The sequence below is a fragment of the Falco rusticolus genome, chromosome 1, assembly GCF_015220075.1.
Source record: "Falco rusticolus isolate bFalRus1 chromosome 1, bFalRus1.pri, whole genome shotgun sequence".
Taxonomy (NCBI): Eukaryota; Metazoa; Chordata; class Aves; order Falconiformes; family Falconidae; genus Falco; species Falco rusticolus.
The window spans coordinates 47,246,751-47,271,031 of record NC_051187.1 but is presented as its reverse complement, the minus strand read 5'-3'; the positions used below and the strand labels follow the sequence as shown (position 1 = coordinate 47,271,031).

At 39.2% G+C, this 24,281-nt stretch overlaps 1 protein-coding gene across 4 annotated transcripts in view; it reads left to right on the top strand.

Annotated features, from left to right (window-relative positions):
* The window catches only part of FNIP2 (folliculin interacting protein 2), a 52,361-nt gene that overhangs the window by 13,382 nt on the left and 14,698 nt on the right, over positions 1-24,281 (top strand). The window contains exons 1-13 of one of the 4 annotated variants that reach the window (XM_037377751.1): positions 1,998-2,726; positions 9,256-9,382; positions 12,757-12,891; positions 13,967-14,067; positions 14,150-14,221; positions 14,882-14,982; positions 15,137-15,226; positions 16,357-16,428; positions 17,041-17,170; positions 21,046-21,247; positions 21,829-21,917; positions 22,778-22,924; positions 23,060-23,229. In XM_037377751.1, the coding sequence (XP_037233648.1) occupies positions 2,542-2,726; positions 9,256-9,382; positions 12,757-12,891; positions 13,967-14,067; positions 14,150-14,221; positions 14,882-14,982; positions 15,137-15,226; positions 16,357-16,428; positions 17,041-17,170; positions 21,046-21,247; positions 21,829-21,917; positions 22,778-22,924; positions 23,060-23,229 (1,621 nt within the window). In that variant the 5' untranslated portion in view covers positions 1,998-2,541. Of the gene's footprint in view, positions 1-1,997; positions 2,727-9,255; positions 9,383-12,756; positions 12,892-13,966; positions 14,068-14,149; positions 14,222-14,881; positions 14,983-15,136; positions 15,227-16,356; positions 16,429-17,040; positions 17,171-21,045; positions 21,248-21,828; positions 21,918-22,777; positions 22,925-23,059; positions 23,230-24,281 lie in introns of those variants that run through there. The other 3 variants (XM_037377758.1, XM_037377766.1, XM_037377773.1) reach the window with 3 other exon arrangements.

The following is a 24,281-nucleotide window of genomic DNA, read 5'->3' as shown; positions in this document are numbered from 1 at the left end:
TAAAAAGAGGAGCAGCAATGCGGAGTAAATACTTCAAATTGTGAGAGGAAGGGAACCTACCTTTACATAAGCTATTCAACAGACTTAAAGAGGGAAATGCATCATTAAGTAATCCAAAATAGATTCCACTTCACCTTTAAACTCATCCTGAATGTCTGGGTCTGGGTGTTTTTCTGCGTATCAATCTCACTAAGTGTATATTTTGCAAAAACATGCTCGCTGAAACAGCAGCTGTAGTTCAAACTCTGTTTTCCTATGCTTCTCTAGCCTGCTTCTAAAAGCAGTTTGGAAAATAAAACTTCACAGGGGGTTCTGCAAATATTCTGCTAGGTTTGTAAACAGTGCTTAAGTTTTAGTGGACAGCTGTAACTTAGGCAGAAAATTATTCTTCATTAGATCATTCCATCATAAATAGTTCCTCTTACCCCCACCCCAAATTTTCTTGCTGAAATATTACCTTGAATTGAATTCATTTAGGCAGCTGTCTCCCAGTGGAGATGATGGACAGGAAATTACCTACAAATGGAGCAGGTGACATGCTGCGGATAGCCTAGAAAAAGTGATGAAACTCTGCTTCCCACAGGATTGTATCTGGAGAGCAGGACACGTTTCTTCCATTTTCTCTTATTATCTGCTCCTTGGCCTCAGGGTGTTTTCCATGTGAGGGTTTGCTGCTTTGTTGTTGTTCAGAAACTGTTCCATGGAGTTTTGGTGGCAATTCCCCAGGTATTTTGGGAATTACAGTGTTCTTTCTAAAGATGTGGCAGTGTTGTGAAGCACATCTATTGAGTGAGCTTACAGGAGTGCCCATATCTGGCGTCTGATGTGAATCTGATATTGCGGTCGTTTAACTGAATGTTTCAGGATTTGGGGTTTTGTTGGTGGAAAAGATAGGACAGAAGTGAAGGCAATCAACTGCTGATCTCAGGCAAAGTGGAGGAAGCTGGCAATCAGTTGCTTGTTTCATTCGCACTTCAAAGGTGGCTGGGAACACCGATGGTTTACTGTAGTTCTGGATGAGGTGAGGGCTGGGAGTTGCCCTCTCCCAAATCCTTTGAATCACTTGAGAACAGGCCAAAGCTTTTCACTTGTTTCCCTCACCTGGGAGAAGGAGTGATTGTGATCTAGTATTTGTCACTGCTCTGGGAATTGAAACTGAGCTTTTTGTTTTAAAGTATTATTGTTGCTTAGGCTTCCTTCTGCAGCTGAGCAAGCTGTTCAGCCTAACCTTGCTCCAGTTTTCTGCTTGACTTTTGTCCAGTGCTTAGGGGTTGGGGTTTACTGAGATTACAAAATTCTTTTAAGAAGGGTGCTGTACTATTTAGCAGGTAGCACGTAGCACTAGGTTTTGAAATCTTACTGTGTTTTGTAACTCTACTGCTGTGTTTCTGGGTGACCATTAGCAAAGTTATTTTCCTTTTTTAATCTGGAAGGGAAATAGCACTATGGCCGTCATTTTATAAAATGTCTAAAATTTTACTGTTGGGGGGAAGCTGTGAGACGTGAATTATGAGCAGACATAACTTTTTTTTAAACAAAGATGAAGGAGCTTTGTTCTGTAGTGGCATCACCTGAGCTTGAATAAAATATCAGATTCCTTCATTCTGTTTAAAAACTTAATTTTTCTTGGTCAGAAGTTTTTTATCAGATATTTGTCATCAGTACTGCCGTTACATTGTTTTAATAGGCACATGACTAAATTGTCATCAACCAACCTGATGTCTGAGACAAACTTTTTTGATTGTTTTCCCTTCTACTTTTTTTTAAAAAAAAACTTTTCAAAACAGTAGTTCCAGATTCTTGGCCAAGTGTAAATACTATTTGTCCTTAAAAGTAAAAGCATTACAGTGCACAATATCTAGCGTGTTTCTTGGTGTTGGTCACGTTTTTGAACTGATAACCATATGGCAATGCTGACAGATTCTTATTTGCTCCTGAGCTATATGGGGTTGCTAGGGCTTGTCAGATGACACTTGCTCACATGAGAGCCATTAACAGGGTGTTGTAGCCAGCGTTAGAACAACCTTGCAACTAAGGGCGAGTCACTGCAAAAGCAACTATGCTTTTATTTTTTTTAAGAGGCCATATGGTTCAGTCTTGTGACTACATAATTGCCAGCTACCTAAATCACATACCAGGAAACAAACATAGTTAAAGTCAATATTAGCTGTTGTATCTGCTACAGCTTTGCACCAAGCTCGGTAGGAAAAACTCTGTAACAGCAGCAAGAGCGAATGCCATGGCTTCTGAAACTCGACAGTCATGTCTGCTCCTCTGTCTGGAGTAACTGCAGCAGTATGTTGGCTACAGCCGTCTTTCTGCATTAATGGCTTATAGAATACATGAAGATCTCTTTGCTTTTTTTTTTCCCTAAGAGGACATTCAGCAGACTGTGCTCCTGTATAGGGAAGAAAGCTGATGGTAAATTAGGATTGTTAATGGTTGATCTATAGTAAAGAAATCCGCTTGAAGCTGTATCTCTTCAGCGGGTGTTTAGTTTCTTTCAGGGAGCTTTGGAAAAGGATTTGTAGCAAAAGAAAAATGTGTGGGGGTACACCAAAAGCTACAAATGGCACAGGGGGACAAAGAGAACGAGCAAGAAACAGCAGTGATGTACCACTTGGAAATAATCGCTCTTGTACCAAATTGGATGAAAGGATTAGAAAATCTTTGAGAGACCAAAGTGTCAGCTGTGTGAACAAAGTGACTACACTGCTGCAAAACAGGTATGCATGTAACTTTTTTGATATACATTACTTTGGACAGAGAATGGACAATTTTAGTTGATACTGGATTTATAATGATGTGCTGAAAGGCTATTTCGTAAATAATTGGAAGGGTTGTATTAAAAGCTTATTCTTGCTGCTGATGGTGACTGATACTGCAGAAAGTCTTCCCTGTTTGAAACTTGAATCTACATTCTTGACTGCAATGTGTAAGTCTTATGTATATGCAAACAGAGGGATGAAGGATAACTGACTTTTCAGTTAAGGTTAAATGATCTTACCTTCCCTTTCTAGTTTTCTAATTAGTTTTTCCCTCTTATTTTTTTGCCAGCTCCTGTGTTAGTAGGTCAAGTAGTAACAGTGTGCAGAACAGACGGTACAGAATGCTGTGAAGTGGGGGGAAGAATGGAGGGGGAACCCTCTCCTTTACTTGTAAATGACCTCTAGACCAAGTATTACATCAAAGTAAGCTGGAGTATGAATAATGTTTCTTTGACTTTTGTGCTGTCTCTTTTCAGATGTGTGCCAGTGTGTCCCCAGTGTTTCAGTCTCTACTGCCATGTAACTGTTGAAAATACAGTTCAAGGCAGCTTCTTCCAAATTCTAACACCCAAGGGTGTAGAATTAATATTCTATATTCAGGATTGCAAATCTAAGAAGCAGAAAAGCATAGATAGGTATATAGATATGTTTCAGCCGTTTTATTTCTCTAGCCTATGGATACTGCATCAAAGCAGTGAGTGGTTAGTCACTTTCAAAAATGTGGTTAGTCACTTTCAAAAATGTTTTAAGGTCAGCTGAAGTAGTTTTTGAATATAGATGAATAGGTCACTCTTCAGTTATTGCATACATGCTGATCATTATAAAGATGATCCAGAAGCTTTCTTTGTAAAGTTCAGGGTTTGGAGATCTGTATTAACTGAAAATACTGATTCAGGGCAAAATGGGGCAAGCTTCTTGTGACTTTTCTAGAAACAAATGAGTCTGCCTTTCCACTAAGACAGATCTCTTTGCCTCTGTGTCTTGTAGTGGAAAACCGAAAGTAGCTTATATGCAAATCTAAGAGAAAATAAAACTTAAGCTTAATATGGAATCTGGGGAGTAAACTTGCCTAGGATATCTGTAAATTGTTCCAAACTTGTGACTTCCTGGAGAAAAAAAAATAAAAAATCCATAGTGTTTTAGTATCTTTAGTAGACCTGGTTTTCGTGTTATATGAATGTAGACAGCTTGATTATATTTATTTTTTAAATTGAAGATGATATTAGTTCTAGCATCTTCCACATGCAGGAAAGATCCACTCTGAAGGTGAGGCTAGATAAGCCGAGCTGTTCATACTGCTGCCACTGAAGGAAGTAATTGCTTTGCCTGTCTTCCTTTGCTTTCTGGCATCATGCTCTTGTCCTTTTTCCCCTTGCGCTGGCCTTGGCCTTTCCAATCCTTCTGGAGCTGGCTCCCCTTAGGTTGTCAGTTCAGCTCACTAAGCAGGCAGAAAACTGACTCGGGGAGCAAGACAACTCAATTAACGTTCTAACTAGCCTCAATACTTACTTGGAATGTATAGGGAACATTTTCTTTGTGCCCTTTCCTAAAGGTCTATAGCTCCATGGACAAAGTGAGTTGGTGTAACTCATGCTGCCACCAAGAGGTGGAGGTTTGATTGCCTTCTGCTTCTGCCTTCTCTTTCCCAGCTGCGCTTCTGATCTGCTTTCGTGTGCCGGGACAGACTTCTGCTGCAGAGAATTCAGCTTACAGAAAGGTCCAGCAATTCCCAGAACAGACATAAATAACAGAAGGGTCACATAGTTACAAAAATAGGAGAAAGAATATGTGGGGCTTTTGTAGTCAAACAAAAAACCAAACAAATTTGGTCAAAATAGCCACATTAAATGTGGCTTAGGAAAGTCTGTGCAAGATCATGTTAATTTAATTCAGGTAATTTTTAAGAATATGTGAGACCTAGCATAATGCATTGTTTTTTAAGCCAGAGTGAAACATTTCTTTTCACTTCCTTACATCTCAAGGGTGTAATGTTATCAGAAGCCTGTTTTGTCATTTTGTAATACATTGACACTCAGGTGGCTGGAAAAAAGCAAAACCTCTGATTTTATTCCCTTTATGTGTAACATTTATTTTGTAAGTCACTTAGCAATATGTATTCCTTCAGCACAGAACTTTGATCGTTCTATTTAAGTAGCTCTTAAACACAAATTGAACATAGAAGATCTTGTAAAAGCAGAATGAGAACATTTTTATATAAGTAGTGGGTAAGGCAAACGTTTGTCTTTAGTGAAACTTAATTTTTGAAGGCTTTTTTTAAGCTGACTGAAAGAAGCAACAGTTGTTATCCAAAGGTAACGATTATAGCACATTTATTCTTGCTAAACATTCGTGAGAAATATGAAGCTTGCCCTGGGGATTACATAGTTTTGTTATCAGAAGTAAGACGTTTGGCAGTAGGTACATATGCAAAACTACTTGTGTTAAACAACTCGCGCTCAGCTTCCTTCAGTACCTGCCTGTGAGGTTGGGTAAGCTGTTTCAGGCAGAAATGGAGAAAAAAGGAACAGGGTGCCAATTAAGATTTTACCAGCTGAGTCTTGAGATGTGAAGTAGGAGAGTGTTGGGAGTGGTGGTGAAGAACTAAAAGGACACTTCTGATATGAATAAATATTGATATTTGTTCTAATAGGACATGGAGTATACTGTTAGAATCTTATAATGTGGTGCAGCTAGAAAATAAGGGGCTTCTTCTGAGTGTGTTGAGGGTTTGCTTTCTATCCAAAAGTGGAAGAACTAATAATTTTGTTACCAAATTGTCAATGAAAAATAGAAAATTCAGTCTAATAATGTGCAAACTTTTCACGTAACACTTTCAGAATTTTCTCTTTCCCCATCCTCTACTTATGTCCCACAAACGCATCGTGAGGGGTTTTTTTTGTTGCCTTAAAGTTAACATTAGTTCATGTTGTGGCCTTGGAGAGGGAGAAGGAAGAATCTGTTATCTCCTTCACTATTTTTGGAAGATAGAAATATGTGTCCCTTGGTCAAAACTGGTGGTTGAAATTGATTAGTGAATTAACAAATAATTATGCAGGGTGAACCTGTATGCATGCAGCTTCCCTGTGAGCATAGGGACCTTTTCTCCTTAGGAAAAACCAGACTACAATATTTCTGTTGGCTATTTCAGTTTTTTTGGTCTTAATTTTTAGAAACAACTGATGGAGGAGTGAAAGGTGTTTTCTCCTCCTAGTCAAACCTTTAAGCTATTACTTTCTAACATCTAGAGGTATGTTAAGCTGTACAGTGCAGAAGTGTGGTAGTTTTTTTGTTGTCTTTTTACCATGAAGTGGTATTTCATGAAAGAGCATCTTCTTTCTTTCAAAAACTGTATGTGAAGAAGAAACAAAAAGTACATGCCTTCCAGCATTGCTGAATAAGCAAGTAACAGTTTGGGAGTTTGGTTTTTATGCATGTGAAAAGGGAGCTGATGAATGAGTCTGTGTATTTTCTGTGTTCTTCAACACTCTGCTTTTAGGAGATGATTGAATCTGCTGTCCCTGGTCTGGGGGCAGCATGTTATATAGGCTGGCTTAAACAATAAAGGGTTGAAGTACTGTAAGCAGTTTGCTCATCAGCTTTTGTGATGGGGAAGAACATCCTGGTTATCTGACTAGTCTTGGACCTGGTGCTAGATTCCATGTGGAAGTAATGAGGCTAGTGTTTCTATGCTGGTATAACTTGCCTACAGATATGCTTGATTTTATCAGATGAGGTCTTAGTAGGACGGATCTCTCCTGTAGTAGGTAGGACTGCTGCAGGAACTGCCTCTTGTGTTCTGGGTAATTCAAAGCCTGAAAGCAAGGACTTCATTAAAACCTAAGTTTGATATTTGGTTAGTACTGTAGGAAGCATTATCTGGAGTCACTTCCCTGGATATGGTCTATTAATCACATAAAGGTCTGTTTGGCAGGTTTTATGTAACTCCTTAGCTTTTTGCTATCTGTCACTAGAATCTGTTTGAAATTCTGAAAAATTGCACCCATCTTTCATTCTAGTGTGCTGTGTGGAAAAGGCGCCTCAGCAGGCTGTTAAATTGGCTTCTACTTCAGCATTTGTTATAAACTCCAGTTCAAGTCTTACACAGAAGTCAGCACCTCACAAGCAACGTGAAGTTTGCTTTAGTGCAGAATGTGGGAATTCACTCGTTCATGAGGAAACTTAAATTCGTGCAACACAAGCATTGAACACGCTTTTAACATGGGTGGGCACAGCTGGAATGGCTCAGGCCACGCCTGAAGTGGATCCTTCTCTGTTTAGATGTGCGGTCCTGTGGGCTGAACTACAGATCCTGCTGTGCCAGTCCTGGAGATAAATTGTATGCAAGACCAACACCTTAATTTAAGGCCATAGTGATGTGCCTTTTCTTTGTTGTTAAAAGGAGGGAAGACCTGTGGCCTTTGTAAGAAAGCAACATCATTACTTAAGGTGGTGTCTGTTGCAGAAGGTATGTAGATAGCTGTGTAACCGAAGGGGTATCCGAGTATCTGGTACCGAAGATAATCAGATCCATGCAGCAGGCTAGAACAAAGTCTGCCGACGGTTCTGACTTCTTTTGCGTTCTGTGTAACTTGATTCTGTTATAGCATTGCATAGGCAGTGGGCTGGGAAACTAGTAACAGACTCTTAAAACAGATGGTGTAGTTAGAGCTCTCTGCATATGTGAATTGTGTAGGATCTTTGTTGGGCAACTATCAACAATGGTATCAGGCCTGATCTCCGGCAGGTTAACGTCATGCTGTGACTCCCTTTGAAGAGAAAGACTTGAAAAGAAACCTGCCCGGCATTCCTAGCATTTTGGCGGCAACATTTTACAAACACATCAACAAGTTTCCTGGCTGTTGATGGCAAAACAGCACCTATAGCATGGTTCCATGATCTGGCTTTGATCCTTACAGGACCCTTGTATATTATGTACATGGAGCGCCCTTCTATCAGAGTACCTTCCAGTGGAGGTGGGCATCTGGCTTACTCTGTCCCAAGGTATTTAAAAATAGAATAAAACCTTCCAGATTGAGGTCTTTTCAGCTTTGAAAAAGGTGCTCATTTTTCTTTCTAGCTACGCTGGTCTCTGAAATGCAAGATGAGGCACAAAGAAATGAAACTGGCTTTACTTATAATGACTTTAAATTTGCAAGTCTCTGAGTGTGCTCCTGAAGCAGTTGCCCATGGTTACCTTGCTGACTAACAGGAGTTGGTGGCGTTTACCTCACTATTGATTTATGGCTGTTAACAGAGCATGGAATAAAAGAAATGGCTTCAGAAATTCTTGTCTTTCAGCTGTGTAGGGGTTTTGTGGTTTTTTTTCCCTCAGTTCTCTACCTTCCTCCTCTGTAGGGCATAATTTGGGAAAATTCCTAAATGAAACCTCCTTTTGGGTGGGAGAGCAGCGTGGCCTTGACTGAAGTCTGTTATGCAATTTGTTAAACCAACAACTGTTAATAACCGCTGTGCTCCTCTCCCCGAGATACGGTCCGTCCAGGTCGGGGGTGAGGCGGTACGACTGAGCACCATGCTGTGCTTTATGAACTGCTTTATGCAGTAGTAGGTTTTTTTCCATTTAATTCCAGCTTTTCAGCTACATAACATGAACCTGAGGCCCAGGAAAACTCCATGCTCTGATTGCAGACCGGTTCCTTTTGGAATTAAGAAATAAAGTCTCTTGCCATTGCAGCTGTGATCAGGGGTACTCAGCTTCCTGCGGCAGTGCAAGGAGGTGAGCCGTGTGCCATGGTGCCTCTCTGAGGAACAGGTAGTTTCTGGCTCCAGAGAGTTGTTTTGCTTCAGGCTGAATCTCAGTGTACCTTGGTTTCATCTACTAAATGAGTTTCTCCATAGTCAGAGGTCAAGTCTCAGTAATCTCTGATTGCTCTGTAAACCCTGAAATATCTCAGAAAAGAAAGGGGAAAAACAATGGAATAAACCTTGTCTTTCAGTTACAAGAATGAAACTTTGGAAAAATCATAATTTGTATTGATAGGAATAGGTCGAAAGGAATTTTGTGTTGTGTTTTTTAGAGGAGGGGAAAGGGTGAGGGAGCTTGTAATCCTTGAGTTTGTGAAAGGCTGTAGTACAGAGGATGGTGATCTGTTGTTGTTTATTGCCATTGAGGGAATTGCACAAAACAGTACACCTACCTTGCAATAAGGATAATCCAGACTGTGTATGGAGAAGGGCATAAATCTGAGAGTAGTTTGCTGGAGCAGATTGCTAAGAAAAAATTTTGTGTTCTTTCTGGAAAATTTTGAAGAAAGGTGGATGAAAATTGGTCTGGCTGTGCCTGCCTGTGTATCAGTGACGCTGGGCTTAGATGCTCCTTTGAGTTCCTTTTTGGTCAGAGTTCTGTGATTACAGCCCAATTCTTATAAATGCAGAGTTAAAGATGTATTTGTCAAATACCTGCTTCTTCACTTAAATAAGCCTGCAAAGTAAGCACACTATTTTAACATCTTGTATTTATAATCTGCAGCTGGACTTTTTCAGAGTTTGACTTGAATGAGATCCGCCTGATAGTTTACCAAGACTGTGAGAGGAGAGGCAGACAAGTCTTATTTGATTCCAAAGCAGTCCGCAAAATCGATGAAGCTGTGGTTCAGGTATGAAATGATAATTTTCTTTTTGTCTTACTGCGCTTTTGTTTCTCTTCCCAAAAGCAGGAGTTTTAATAGGACAGTGTGCACTTCTTAATCTTACTGGTGATCTTTCACTTGATTTCATTTCTGTGATAGCTGCAACAAGAGTGTGTTAGATTCCAAAAAGTCTGTGAGCACACCTGGTATTTGTAATATAGATATGGTATTAAAGCATAACAGCTTAGACCTGATCTGCTTTCAAGCTAAACAATCTATAACCCTTCAAACTGAGTATTTTCTTAGCCTTTTTAATGTTGGCTGGGATTGTTTTTTGTTGTTAACCTTGGTTGTCCCATTGTCCCAGTGATGTCTAGCACCTCTGTAAATGTGCTCATCTTCCTTTGGTATTTGGGGATTAGTAAAGTTGTTGGCTCTGTGTGAATTAAAACAATTCCACTTTGGCTAACCATGCCATGAAGGGTAAGACTGGCATATGGTAATATATAGCCATGTAAGTTTTTGTGACGCACGTAGAAGCACGACTAGATGCTGTAGAGATGCAAATTCTTTGTGCTGCTCTCTGGGCACACAAGTTGAGTAATGTTTCCAGTAAACTTAGCTGATTGTAAGGCAAGTAAAACGATAATATTTTCTGTTTTGTGGTTGGTGGTGGTTTTTTTTTTTTTTTTTCCCCTACCAGCTCCATGTTTATCTTCTACATTTAATAATTTCTTTTTTTTTGTTTTGAAGCCTGTGTTACAGCCAGGAGCTTTGGCCTGTCCGATTAGCATAGTTTATTGAATCACTAGCTATATATGAATAATTGTGACTGGTAGAAATTATGCTTATAAAACAGGGGTCTATTTCAGTCACTGCAAATATTCCATTGTGCCAAATCACTAGGACTGATAAGTAGATGATCAGTCATCAGCTGATGATGCTTAAGAGGGTAAATGGGTCAGACTGGTCTGTTAATCTTGCCCCCCTCCTGCCCCATCAAGACTGTTACTTCCTTGAGTTGGTTTAAAACACACAGCATGTGAGGAGGAAATATATTTCTGGTTTCATTTAAATACTTAGTATTGAAGCAAGTGGAATAATTTTTTCAACTAAAAGTTAACTATAAAACATCCTATCAGAAACTCTATGCAACACTGACACAAAACACTTTATAACCTTCCTCATAACATGTGATACCGGCTATAATCCGTTTTCTAGCCAGACACTAATCTAGGTACCCTTTTAAAACAGCCAGAGCGCTTTGGATGGCATGCAAACACATAGATGTTAAGTGATCTTGAATGTTCGCTTGTTCGAGCCAAAACTGATTCGTTTAAGGCAAAATGACTCTTAAGTTCATTCCTGTTTAAATTGAAGTCAAGAAAATGTGTGTGTGTATTGTGCCTTTATCCATTTTCCTGAAAAACAGTAAAGCTTATTCACATTGAATATTCAAATACATTGTCTTTAAAGTATGTGGTCAGCTTACCTGGGGGAACTAGCAGGTCTGTCTTGCATTTAAGTATATGTTTGTTTAATACACTGTGTTTCTTTTCAGTGTTCTTAATCTAATCTGCAATTCTTTCTGCAGGTGGCATGTATCAGACTGCTTTTATTAGGCGGTTTTCGTCAGTAGCTCATTAAACACATGACTACTGACACTGGTGCATTTCTAAACCTCTAATGACAGTCACGTTGGGATTAGATAAGCAGTAGCACATAAGTACTATGCCAGGAAAGACTGCACAAAAGGAGTGCAAATATAGGATAAAATATAGAAGTCTAGGATTTTACTTTTAACACGCTTTTTTTTTTAACAGGCTTATTTTTAAACCGGTAAAGGAGCTGTACTATCACTATAGTTTAAACTCAGCTTTTTTAAAAAATGACATATCTACTCATTTTCTTGGCTTGCGCTTACTCTTTTTCTTCTGCATCTTTCTTTTGCTCGTTTCATCATCTTGTCATTGTGACTATTCTGAAATGTACTACAGTTACTGCACTGTAGTAAGCATTCATTTTAGGCTTGTGGAACATTGGACTCTACTTTTATTTCCAGTTAATTTCTTGTTGTTGTTCCTTTCTTGTCTTGCTGAGCTCAAAATATGTTATGTAAATGTGGCTATGGCTGCTTTTTACTAGCTTCTAGGTTATTACTGTTTCTTTTTGCCTGCTTGCTTGGTTTTTCTATAAACTATGTACCTTGTTGACTTTTAAAAAACCCAAAAAACAACTTCATTGATCTCTGCCAGTGAATGTTTCCGATGAGGTAAACCATGCTGGTACAAAATGAGACATAAAAATACACTTTGTTCTGATGTGCACCAAATGAATGTATGTTTACATTAATACACATTAAATATGTTGATTAAGGGATTTTGAATTTCTTAAATATATAAAAAGTTTAAAAGAGTGTGAGATAAGCTTCCTAAGACTTTCTAAGCAGTTTTTATTGCTGCAAGGTTACAGTTCTGCTCCCTTCATATAAAAAAATTCAACTGCATGTGAGAAGTATGTTTGAAGTAATGTGGGACTTTTAATTGACATCTAATGAATATTTAGATTGGGGGTGGGTGGGTGAGGGAGGAAGCAGCCATTGAACAAAACCCAGTAAGTTTCTTGTTCTCTTTAAGAAAACTGTATTAATCAATTCCCAATGAATTAAATGCAGCTTGTGTTAAGAAACACGTACAAATAGCATTAATGTAATCAGTAGCTTTCCAAGACTTCCTTTACACCTTTCTGATCAGATCTAAGATGTTGTTAAAACATAGTGGCTTGAGAGTAAACTTTGAATTAAACAGTCATCTGGATTTAAGAATTCATTTGTTGAGCTCTGCCTTTTTTTTTTTTTTTTTTTCTTCACAAATCCTTTACAGGTTTAACAAATAGATTTTCTAACCTGCTAATTCTACCAAATAATGCATTATTCACTACTTGTTTTTGCTGGCTGTTCTTCGGTTTAAGAATTCTGTTAATCAGTCAGTGAGCAAAAGTTATGTGCAATATGAGTAAGTAATTGTGCAAAAGATTACAGAAATTGTTTTGTAAGCAACCCATAAACTGAGTGGGGTTTTTTACATAAACTTTGGCAAATGTTACACAGCAATTCATAATAATTGGGAATGATCTTCCAGTGGAACTTTGATTAATTACTCTGTATGATACTATAAAAACTTGTCTGATGATATAAATGTGAGAGTGGTTCTGCACTTTCTCTGATGCTGACCTTTTATTAAAAATCTTTAAAAATGGATACGTATTTTTTGAATCGAATAAGAATATCTTTTCTGTAGCTTACCCGGAGTTCAAGAAAAATCTTGCTGTGGTGTTTTTATAGGTGGGAGTTCTCATGTTTTCTTTAATTGTTCTCACTGTTTTGTTCTGTTTTGACACAGAAAATGGCAGAGGATGCTTCTGCAAAGGCGTCTGCCAAGAACTGCCAAGCAAGCAATGGGAACAACAATATTTCTTCCCATAGTCCCTCAATAAGCTGTATGCAAAATATAAAAGAACAGATCTCGAAGTATCAGGTAATGTTCGTTACTTTTATAGTTTGTACTTACGCGTTTTACTGAAGAAGACTATATAAAAGCCTTGACTTAAATACATGGAATGACAGATATATTACAAGTTTATTTGGATGTTGAGGTATCTACTCTATCTTTAAAGTGTTCTAGAGTAATAACATGTGTGTACATCTTAACCTTTTTGTCTGTTTTGGTCTTGTCTTTGAAAGAGCTACAAAAGATATTTAATAGCATTGTTATTTGTGAAGAACATGAAAAGCACAATACCATTTTCTGTTCTTGTTTTGAAAGATGTCTGTGCTTCAGGTCAGTTCTGAAGCTCTTGAACACGGTGTATTAAGAGTTCCTTTAGTCTGTCATATTATAACATGACGTTTTTAAGCGAATTATTTTTTAGGTGCTCTGGCTGTTTCTCAGTAAAAGCATAAAAATTTCATCTAGAAAAATGTAATTTGAAGCATGTATAGATTAAGGAAGAAAAAATTATATTTAACTAGAAGTTAAGTGATTTCCTTCAGGATTAACAAACTTCTCTCCATATTTGCTATTGATGATCAGTCTTCAAAACAAAGTAAGAAATCAATCTGATTATACTTAGAAACACAGTCTTCACAAATTATTTTCCAGTCAAAAGTGTTTCCAAGAAGCTTTCTATAGGGGCAGGGAAAGAGAATTTACTCATTTGAAAAAGAAGACAGTTTAATGCTTGGGGATTCAGACCACAAAATCGAAGTCCTGTGAAGGCCTACAGGTTTCATCAAACACTGTTATCTGGGAATGTTGCTGGACACAGCTATTTCTTTGGAAATGCAATAGATATTTTTGCTTCTTTCTTGCCTTTGGAGGTCCCCCTGGAACAAGGGTAGCAATGCTCATCTAGTGAGCAAACAGAGCATATAGTCCAGCTGCATTTGCTTGTACTTGCACTCGGTGTGTTGGTAGAATCACACAAGATCTCAGTCTGCATGGAAAAGCAGAACTTGGGTTCTCCATTCAAAATGTAGCCCTATGGCACTTGATTAAATTGAAATAGTATGCCAAGTTATTACTGACTTAGCTCTTCTCATCTTGCCTGTAGTACACCAGACCAGTCTCTGATGTCAACATGCTGGGAGAAATGATGTTTGGCTCGGTGGCAATGAGTTACAAAGGCTCCACCTTGAAAATTCACTATATACGGTAAGCGTCCTTCCCTGTGATGCACACTCTAGTCAGGCACTTGGAATTGATGACTCACTGAAATGGCCGTTTATCCTTTCAGCTCTCCCCCACAGCTGATGATAAGTAAAGTCTTCTCAGCCAGGGTAGGAAGCTTCAGTGGAAGCAACAATAAGTAAGAATGCTTTTTTTTTTTTTTTCTTCCCCCATCCAATGCGGTGTTCTTTCCTTTTTCCTGTTGTAGTCCTTCTGTCACTGTTTCTAAATTTGCTGAAGTGGAGAAGTCTAGTAGAAAATCAGAAGTGGTGGCTGTGGAGGATTCCCTTAGTAGATCCTGGCCAGGCCACCCAAGTTTAAAAAATAAAATCTCTCCAAGTTTCTGCTTCTTAACTTGTCCAGGACATGCAGTAAACTGGAGAGGTTAGGTGCTTTGGGCAGACAAAGCCCCTCTCTCCTCCTGCTGCCAGAAGGGTGAAGAAGGGGTATATGTTGAGGAGTCTTTGTGTCCCTGCACCCTGCTCCTGTTTTCCATAACAATGACAGAAGATACACTGTTTCTTATCTCTACCCTTTTTTACTTGTCCCCAAAATGGGCAAATACGAATAAACTGAATCCCAAATGTGATGGAGAGAAATTTACAGTAAGTCAAAGAGGTAGCCTCTATAGAAAATAAATGTCTATTGCCATACAGTTTCAGAAAACCGACTGGTCCTTGAGTTTGATTGTAAATTTAATTTCAGCCTTCTCTCTTCCATAAAATGAGCCTAATTCTCAAGCTAATGTTAATGCCTATTGATCACACTAAGGAATGCTGGCTTTCCCCCCATTTTTTAGCTTACAAGACAGCTTTGAATACATCAACCAAGATCCCAGCCTGGGAAAGCTGAGCTCGAATCAGAATGGTTTGGGAACCTGTCGCAGTGGAAGTAATTTAGGTAAATATTTCCAGATTCTATGTCTTTATGATAGCATGAGGCCATCTGTTCCTTCAGTTTGTTTTTTCCCTGTGCATTGCCTTTTTTCTTTTTTCCATTTTTTTAAACTTTTTTTTTTGCATTGCATTGTCTCTACATTGCTTTTGTTTCCTAGGTGTGTTACAGCTGTGTAGCAGCAAACTGCTGCAGGGTGTGTCTGAAGGAGGTCCCCTCCGGCTCATCCGCAGTGCTTCTTTCTTTGCAGGTTTGTGTGGAATGCCAGCCACAGTGTGACCATCCATATGCACACACAAATCCAGCTCCTTCTGAATCCTTGCAGGGCATACATAATTACTCTAGAAACAGAAGGGGCTAAAATAGTGACAAGATATATCTGGCTTACACTTAAAAATCTTTCTTCCAAAAAAATAGCTAAATTAATTGCTACTTGTCCACATTTCTTTTCCAGTTCCTGTGTTAAATTTTAAAGATGTTTATGCAATGTTTTTAATAATAAATGAGCCCTTATGTTTCTTAGAGAAATTATGTTTTCTGGCTTATTAGTTGGTTTCTTGCTAGTGTGCAGGTGTCTTGCTGGTGTACAGCTCTTTCTTCTCTTACCTCTTGCTACTTTTTTTTAATGACAGACATTCAAAATTAATTCTTGAGCTGTCTGGGAGGCTTTAAGGTTTTTGAAAATTAAAGAAATGGATATTGTTAAAGAAAAACTTTAAACTATGTAGTCTGCTTTTACAGGCATATTGATGACCCATGCAGGTGGGTAGATCTTAGGCCTGATTAATTCTGTTAATTGCAAAAATGTGAACTGGAATACCATTGCAGTTTCTTCACAGCCTTTGCAAATCTTGCATGCTCTACAATTTGAGTGACTCTGCACTACTAACACTTCAATGTAATATGACATAGGCTGAATTTTTCTTACTGTGAAGCTCTATGGATAGTAAGTCTTTGCTTGGGGAGTGAATCAGAAGCTTAATGGACCTGTTTGTCTATTTCATTATGATGCTGACCTGTGTAAAACGACAATTTTGCATGCACAAAAAAAATGTCAAAAGTGACAGATGGGGCCACTACCAGCTCTCATTTTCAAAGCATATCTGATTTCTGATAATGTAGACTGTATTCATATTCTTAAGCTTCTTAGAGATGTTTTTCGGTTGGGGCAAACAACCAGCTTACTGTAGTAACATGGTACTCGGTGTGGAGTACTGTTGGCTGCAACCTCTGCTCACACCATACTGCTTATTTGGAGTAACAAACAGTACAGGATGTAACTTTGCTGTTTTGTGACCTTTAAACTTATTTTTTGAAAAGCTGAGAAACAGTGTGATGAGTTATGTAATGCTTTCTATTGATCCGATGTGTTTGTTTTAGCGCACAGCACGCCTGTTGATATGCCTAGCAGAGGACAAAATGAGGACAGAGACAGTGGCATTGCTCGGTCAGGTATCTGCTGTCCATCTTGTTTGCCTGCTTTTGTAATTACATTACAATTCTTTGGTGCAGTGATTCACCTGAAATACAGGTACCTCACGACCATTAAACCCAAAATTTTTTGGATCTGCTGAGCGGTTTTCCTTCTACTTTTGCCTCAAGCCTTTTATGCAAGATTATGTAATGATATTCATTGTTTAAGCCATCGTTTTCTGGGTTCTTAACCAATCTATAATATCGAGAAAGAACTGACTGGAGCCTTTACTAAAGCAAGGGAAGAGAAAATGGTTTAGCACTGAATAGGAAAAGGAGTCCAGGAGACCAAGAGATCTGTCTGTTGTAATGGGAGGGCAACACCTCTTAGGACAGAATACTTTTAATGAGAGTAAGATTTTTAGTATGTTCTAGTAGAGAAGATCTCTGACTTTGTAAGAAAAGACTGTCCTCAGATAGCAAGATTTATTTAAAATAATTCTTTTCTGTTGCAAGGGAGTTGTGTGAAAAAGATCAGCAAGCATGAGCAATATTTGTGGGAGTTTGTTCCCAGTTAAAAGTATGAAGAGAAATATTTAACCAGCACTCTTTGTAATTCAGTGTATGTGGGGTTTCTTGCTTTCTTGATAGCATCTCTGAGCAGTCTTCTGGTCACTCCTTTTCCATCTCCAAGCTCTTCAGCATCGTCTTCTAGCAGCTACCAACGTCGCTGGCTCCGAAGTCAGACAACCAGTTTAGAGAATGGAATTATTCCAAGGTGGTGAGTGCAACAGCTTCCTTCTTACAAGAGCTGTTTGGCAGTAATTTAAGCTAAATAGAGTTTAAGCCTCTTTAATAACAGGATTTGTTCTTTAAATGCTCTCAGTTCAGTCTAAACTCTGTGCATGTTACCTAAGATTGCCAATATGAAGAAAGATCAAGTTTTGGCTAAGTATGAGCTGCAAGGCTTGAATTGAAATGTACTTACTTTTATTGAATGTATAGGCTGTGTGTGAAGCCACATTCTGTAAAGCAAATTAAACTTTCTGAAGGAGCAGAGCATCCTGTTGAGATGAAAGGGACTGTAACAGCACTGCTGCCATAATTACATTATACTATGATGAATTCTGACTAGTGAGCAGTTATTGAAATTTTGGAGTAATAGCCCATGATGACTGTCTTGGCTGGTACAGGATGTTCCTGATGTGACTTCTGCCAAAACAGGAAGGAAAAAAAAAAAAAGCTGTGATCAAAAAGCTTGGGGTCTGCTTTGGAATTTTACTAGCTTTTGTAGCTCGGTGACATAACAAAGCATGGAATGCAGCAGACCTTTCATACCTAATAAGCAAATTCTTCCCTTGTCAGCTGCAAAATAGCAAATGGTTCTTGATTATCGGCTCATATGTACCCATCCACGTGCACCCAGAGACAGCATGGATTTAGTGGAGAGCTACAAGAAAATCCGGCTGTTTGGCCCCTCTCCCTCTTCGCTGCTTTAAGTTAAGAGAAGCTTAAAAGCTATGGCCTGTAAAAAGTACAAACCCCAAACATCTCTGAAAACACTACTTTTCCTAGTGTCTCAGCACTTGAAGCTTTTTCCTGGATATTCTTACTGAATTACTTTTAACATGATGAATTGTGCAGTGTTGCTAGTGTAGTAGTCAGGCTTTCTAAATCATGCTTTCAGTTGAGAATAAGCTAGTAAACATTTTGCTTTCAGTAAATTGAAGTACTTTTTGGTTTCTTAAAGAAATAAGTTAAAACATTTAGGGTAAATAATTTCAGCCCAGTTCAAGAAGTAGCCAGTTTCACTAAAAAGTTTCCTGAAAATATTATGAAAGTAACAAATTGTTTAGAGGAGAGTAGCCTTTTTGGGGCTGCTTGTTTGCTGTAGGGTGTAGATTGTGTTTCTTCAGCATTGGAGAATCAATGCTGGGGAAAGATACTTTAAACAGGACGTTATTATTTCCACTGTGTAGAACTACTCTTGAATTGGAGGTCTTTCTAAGCCAAAAAGCCTCTTCAGATACTTGTTTCCTGATTGCTTGCTGGAGAAACAGTAGGCTTCTGTCACTGCAGTGGCAGCAGAGTTTGCACTTCAGTTTGTACAGCCAAGATTCTACGGTTTCTGTGACTGGTGTTTTAGGCCAATAGCTCAAAGAAAATGAGATGTCTAGCTGGAACTCCATGTAGTCAATTGGCAGGCAAGCTAGATTAGCAGCTTTGAAAAGACTTCTCTCCCAGACCTAAATTCTTCAATTTTTGTTCCTGGGAAGCAGCACAAAAGCTTGTGACGTTTTAGATGCTGACTGACCAACCTTCTTTGGAATTTCTGTGTCTGCATGCAAGTTCCTGAAGTTTAAATAAGGTTATGTTTTTGTCTTGAACTCTGGTTTCCCACAAGCTTTTTTTGCTGGAGTTTTAGTGCATAAGTGTTCCTGTATTCCTGGACTCGTACCTCTATGATGAGAAACTTTTGTATACTTAACTTTGTCAAACCAATTAAACTGTAAACCACTTAATTTTAGAATGAACTTAGAATTAATGTTTAGCGTTCAGTCTTTCCTCTTGTGAATTGCTTCATAGTGGTCTGTAAATGCCACAGGACCTATTTCAAGATAATTCTGATAGGAAAATCCTTCAAGCTTTTAATTATCGCTGACTGATACTGACGTACGGAATTAGACTCTCTAACTCAAAAGTTATAAAGTAGGTATGTTTATTGCATGCAGATGCACGGGGGATCGCTCCTCCACAAGCATGCATGCCTGAAGTGACGAACCATCTCACATTTATACAATAAAACAAATGAATATTCAATTAACGCCTATACATATTCGTTTCCTAAACCCGCTTACTCTCGCTTCGTATGTTAATTAGCTTATCAGTCCGTTGCCTGGAATGTGGTGGTCTTGCAGGTTTGTAGGTGATTCATGTCCTTGTGACCATCTGAACTTCTCCAGCAAGAAGACTTAGCACTCCCTTCCTCTAGATAACATTGAAATGTGTCTCATCCTTTTCTCATCCTTTTTATAAATAGCCCCTTTGTTAGAGGAAGAAGGGCAGGTGTCTCCTCAAGGCTGTGTGCCTATGTGACCAGACACCGTGCCCACGACCAGTCACCATACCCACATTCCTTGAGCAGACATACACAATCACAATCAATGTCCATTGTCCCTATTTCACACTATTTCTCCATATCAGTACTGCAGTCTAACTTAAAAAAAACTCCAAACCAGAGCTATTTCTATATGAGCTGCTGCTCTAAATGTCTCCATTTGTGTTCTAATGGCTTCTTGTCTCTTACCCTTTCCCCCCTGTAATTTCTTAGTGGATTAAAAGCCATTGCTCAACGGAAGTTCCTTCCAAAAGGCATTTTCACCATGCTATTTTACTCATTGATGGATATACTTTTTAAAGATTTTTTTTTAAGTTAAATTGATCTAGCAAAATAATTAATCATTTAAGTTGAGATAAGCAAAAAAAAAAGTTCTGTAAATCCAGCAACATCAATATCTAGCAATGCAAGCTTTTATGGAGGAACAGGGTGAGGGGATTGCCACCCTTTTGTATAATTACAGAAAAAATTATACTGGGCTGAGACTTTTGGATAATCATCCAAATTGGTTGCCTGTGCAAAGGACTAACTTGGAATTTAGATCAGGTTGCTGTGGAACCCGTCTAATTCAGTCTTGAAAATCTCCAAGGATGGAGCTTCCACAAGCTCTCTGGACAGTGCCCTCCAGGGTATTGACCATTCTCCCCCCATTTGCCATCATCTACAGACTACACTGAAGGTGTGTTTTGCTTCACAGGCCAAGCTGGTAGTGAAGATATTGAGCAGTACTGACCTCAGTATCAACCCATGTGTCATACTGAAAAGCGGTATAACTGTTGGCAGAGCTATCAAGTGAATATTAGAACTTGGGGAAATAATAATGGCTGTAAAATAAACACTGTTTTGGGTTTTTTTCTTCTTTTTTAGTAGAAAACAAAGCATTTAAAACTGTAGTATATCCAGCTTTGAGCTAATCACACATGTAGGTGTTTGTAGGTGTTACGTTTGTGTTTACACAGTAATTACTAAGTGGTGACATCTTGTCTACAGTTAAAATAGAAAGCTTTATTTTGCATGTTTAAGTGCCTTAAAACATCCCTCTTAAGGTACTGGAACAGTATAGGTTGCGTGTTTCCCAACTTCCCTCATGAGCAGCAGCACAGACTGAGGAGCATCACAGACGTACTGCTGAGAAGCTAGGCAGGAGCTTGGCTGCTGGGTGCAGTTCATAGCTTTAAAGTTACCTTTAGCCTTTTTTGCTGCTGATTTGTATTGTGTGTCTCCATTCCCTTTTATCTCCCTTAAAGGTAAATCCAGAAGGAGAGGTTTTGCAGTAGCTCTGTTCCAGAGGAAAGTGTTCACACCACTCTAGGAGCTGGCCTCTTTGAGGATTGCCTCCCTCCTATCTGAGCAAACATAGGTCTTATCTATTAAAATGTTGGGTGCCCTCTGCTCAGAGCCAGGTGACAGCAAAGTCTTACATAGTCAGTCAAAGGAGACCTGAGAATGAATTACCTTTTACTACTTGGAGAGGTAGGGACAGAAGACAAATTACCTCTCGGTACATAGGTAACTGTCCTAATAAATCTATCTTGCAGGTCCACTGAAGAAATGTTTAGCATGGCTGATGAAAGCTGCAGCTCCAATCCTGCAATGGTTCGAAGGAAAAAAATTGCGATCAGCATAATCTTTTCTCTGCCTGAAAAAGAAGAAGCACAGAGAAACTTCCAGGATTTCTTTTTCTCTCACTTTCCTCTTTTTGAATCTCACATGAACAAGCTGAAATATGCAATAGAAAAGGTACAGAATACTAGTTTGGTTTAATGTGGAAAAATAAATGTCAAACAGAATGAAGTATTCTAGAATCTGATAGATGAAGAGTGGGAGAAGATGTGTGGTTTCAAGCTTCCCTCCCTCCTTACACATGTAGTTTTGAGCCTGAGCCCAGTGTAGGAATTTAGCATTTACTGAAAAAGAGGTGTGGTTTCTTTTCTAATCGGAATAAGAATAGAGAGTTTTATGCTATGGGTGTTTTTTCTTTTTCTTTCCTTCTTACCATATTTCACTATGAGGTTTTCTTGACTCCCTGGAGACTGTGGAAATGATGGTATTCTATCCTTTCATGCAGTCACTGAAAGAGACACACAACATGTTTGTTGCTGTCTTCCCCTTACTTCCTCAAAAATGTTCTCTTCTCTCCCCATGTCCAGCCATAGGGATTGGTCTGTCGTGAGGTGGAGGGAGGTTGGCAGCTGTTGCTGTCCTGAGTGGCTGTATAGCACTGGGGCTAGATCTTAATTTTGACATGTTAATGAAGCTTAAAAAGATGAAGAATGTGAATCCTTTAAGAAGCTGTTTTGTGTCTTTAACTCTTAATCAAGGCCATGATCTCATGTAGAAAAATAGCAGAATCCAGCCAAAGAGTGCAGGTTTATATCAGCCGTGTCATGGATGCCCTGGGAGAATTCAGGTGAGTTGATGGAATTCTGAATTACAAGGAGAGCTCTTCTCATGCCCCTCTAAAATTTGTCACTTCCAGTTATAAGCAGCTGAATGCAGGGTCTTGTAATTCAGCCAGTCTTGGAGTTAGTGTGAGTGAATTTTCTGTGTTGGGTATTTGGTAACTGTTCTTAGAAAACTTCTAGCAAACCCAGCTCAGCCATTTTCAGAATGAGAATGAAAGTAGTTCTGTTGCACTCACCTGTACCTGGGACTGTCAGCTGAAGTCTTTAAGATCTCATCAAGAGTTGGCTTCTGCTGATGCCTGTGCAGATGGGTGGATCGATTGTTGTATCGAGGCAGATGCAGTTGTCCACTCCGAGCTATAGATGCTGAGCAGTGTAACTGACAAGAAAGTTGCTGTCAAAAGCTCTTTTTGATACCTGAGAGAGGAAGGAATGGCCAGAAGCAGAGAAAAGCAATCCAGGAGAAAGATAAGGCTTTAGTGGGATGGAATTTCTGCAATGTCTGGAATGTGGAATTGGATCACTGTGATGAACAGAATGTGTTCTGTCCCCCCTCAAAATTATTTCTGAATCGTTTCTCTGAATACAAGTACACAGGGGAATGCAAGAAAGGGAAGACAAATACTTAGTTGATACATGGACACTGTTAGTGGTAGTCTGAACTGAACAGACTAGTGTTCTGGGACACTAGTAACTACTAGTAATTACTGGAAGAGTAAAAATTCTTCTAGTTTGCTTAGTATCCTAGATCTTACAAAAAGTAAATAAAAATCAATGGACAATAGAAGAGGAAAGGGGCTACTTGTATTTGCAAGATTGAAATGTGCACGTTAACACTTGCTTTCTGGGAATTTTCTTTGAGCAGAGTTACCATCTGGAACCTATATTCTGTTCCAAGGATTGCAGAGCCTGTGTGGCTTAATATGATGTCTAGCACCCTGGAAAAGAACCAGCTATGCCAGCGTTTTCTTAAAGAATTTACATTTCTGATAGAACAGATCAACAAAAATCAGTAAGCTTCCCTCTGCCCCTTTTTCTTAAAAAAAAAAAAAAAAGATTGTGTGCTTCCCAGTATATGTGGATATGTTAAAGCACTTAATGGAATATTTTTTTGCTGGTGTTACTTTGGTCATATTCTTTTTCCTAGGTTCTTTGCTGCTTTGTTAACAGCAGTGCTGACATATCATCTGGCTTGGGTCCCAACAGTAATGCCGGTTGACCATCCTCCCATAAAGGCCTTCTCTGAGAAGCGTACATCACAGTCTGTGAACATGCTGGCAAAATCCCATCCATACAACCCTCTCTGGGCACAGCTTGGTCAGTAGGAAATGAGAAGCTTCAGATTTCTCTATAACGGGCACCTTCCTGCACCCACTCCTCTTACCCAAGAGCTGCTTGTGATCCAGATCACATTTGCTGATGTACCTTGCTGCCAGCTGTGCAGAGCTACCAACAGGTGTCTGGGCCTGCTTAAATGGAGTGTTCAGAGGCCTGTTTGCATAGCCCGAGTACTCTGCTTTTTTCCTTGATGCCTTGTTGTTCTCCTCTGTTAAACTGTCTGATTAAATAACTTGGTATAGAAGTACTGAGCCTGTGCAAGTGCTGTGTGTGATCTAAGCAGTTTAGGAAATACAAGAGGGGAACAGACTGGATTGAGGGGGGTTCTCTGAGCCCTGGAGGCCCTTTGTAGTTGCAACTGCCTTGGCTGTCTCCTTTTACCTTTCTCACAGAGCTAGGACAGACACCAGGGCAACAGAGTAGAAGTCTGGCACTTCCATTCATGCACAGTTATGTGAGTGGGCTTGGGCCAAATTTTCATTCTATGCCCAGCTCCTCAGGCTGTTCTCTGACAAATATCTTACAGCTTTTAAGTTATCTTGATACAGGGGATTAAATAACTTCCTGTCGAAGGAGTAGGTGAGTGAGAGCTGGGAGAATAACGCTGCCAGTGGTAAATTCTTGAAAATTCCTCCTCCTCTTGGCAGCAGCTGTGAGTCTGACATCAGATTGGCCTTAACTGATACACTGTATTGCCATGTAAAGTAACATACATGCACACTAAAGCAATGTTTTTACACCATGCTACTAGTTGTGTTTCTTGCTAATTGTTATGTTTGTTGTTCTCAGCAGTCTTTGTGAAACTGATGCGAAACAATGGCCGTGTAGTTGTAGTAGGAGTGTTTCCTGTTTCAGGATGTCTTTTAAAATGTTATGCAAAGGAGTAGTGGATTAGGCTCGGAGGGGAAAATGCAAGCTTGCTCAGGGCATTGAGGATGGAGCCAGGCCTGGGGTTATAAAAACCAGCTGGGCTGGAGGCGTAGTGTCAGCAGTAGTTCTTGTGGTCGCTCCCAGGAGTCACCACTGGTGAC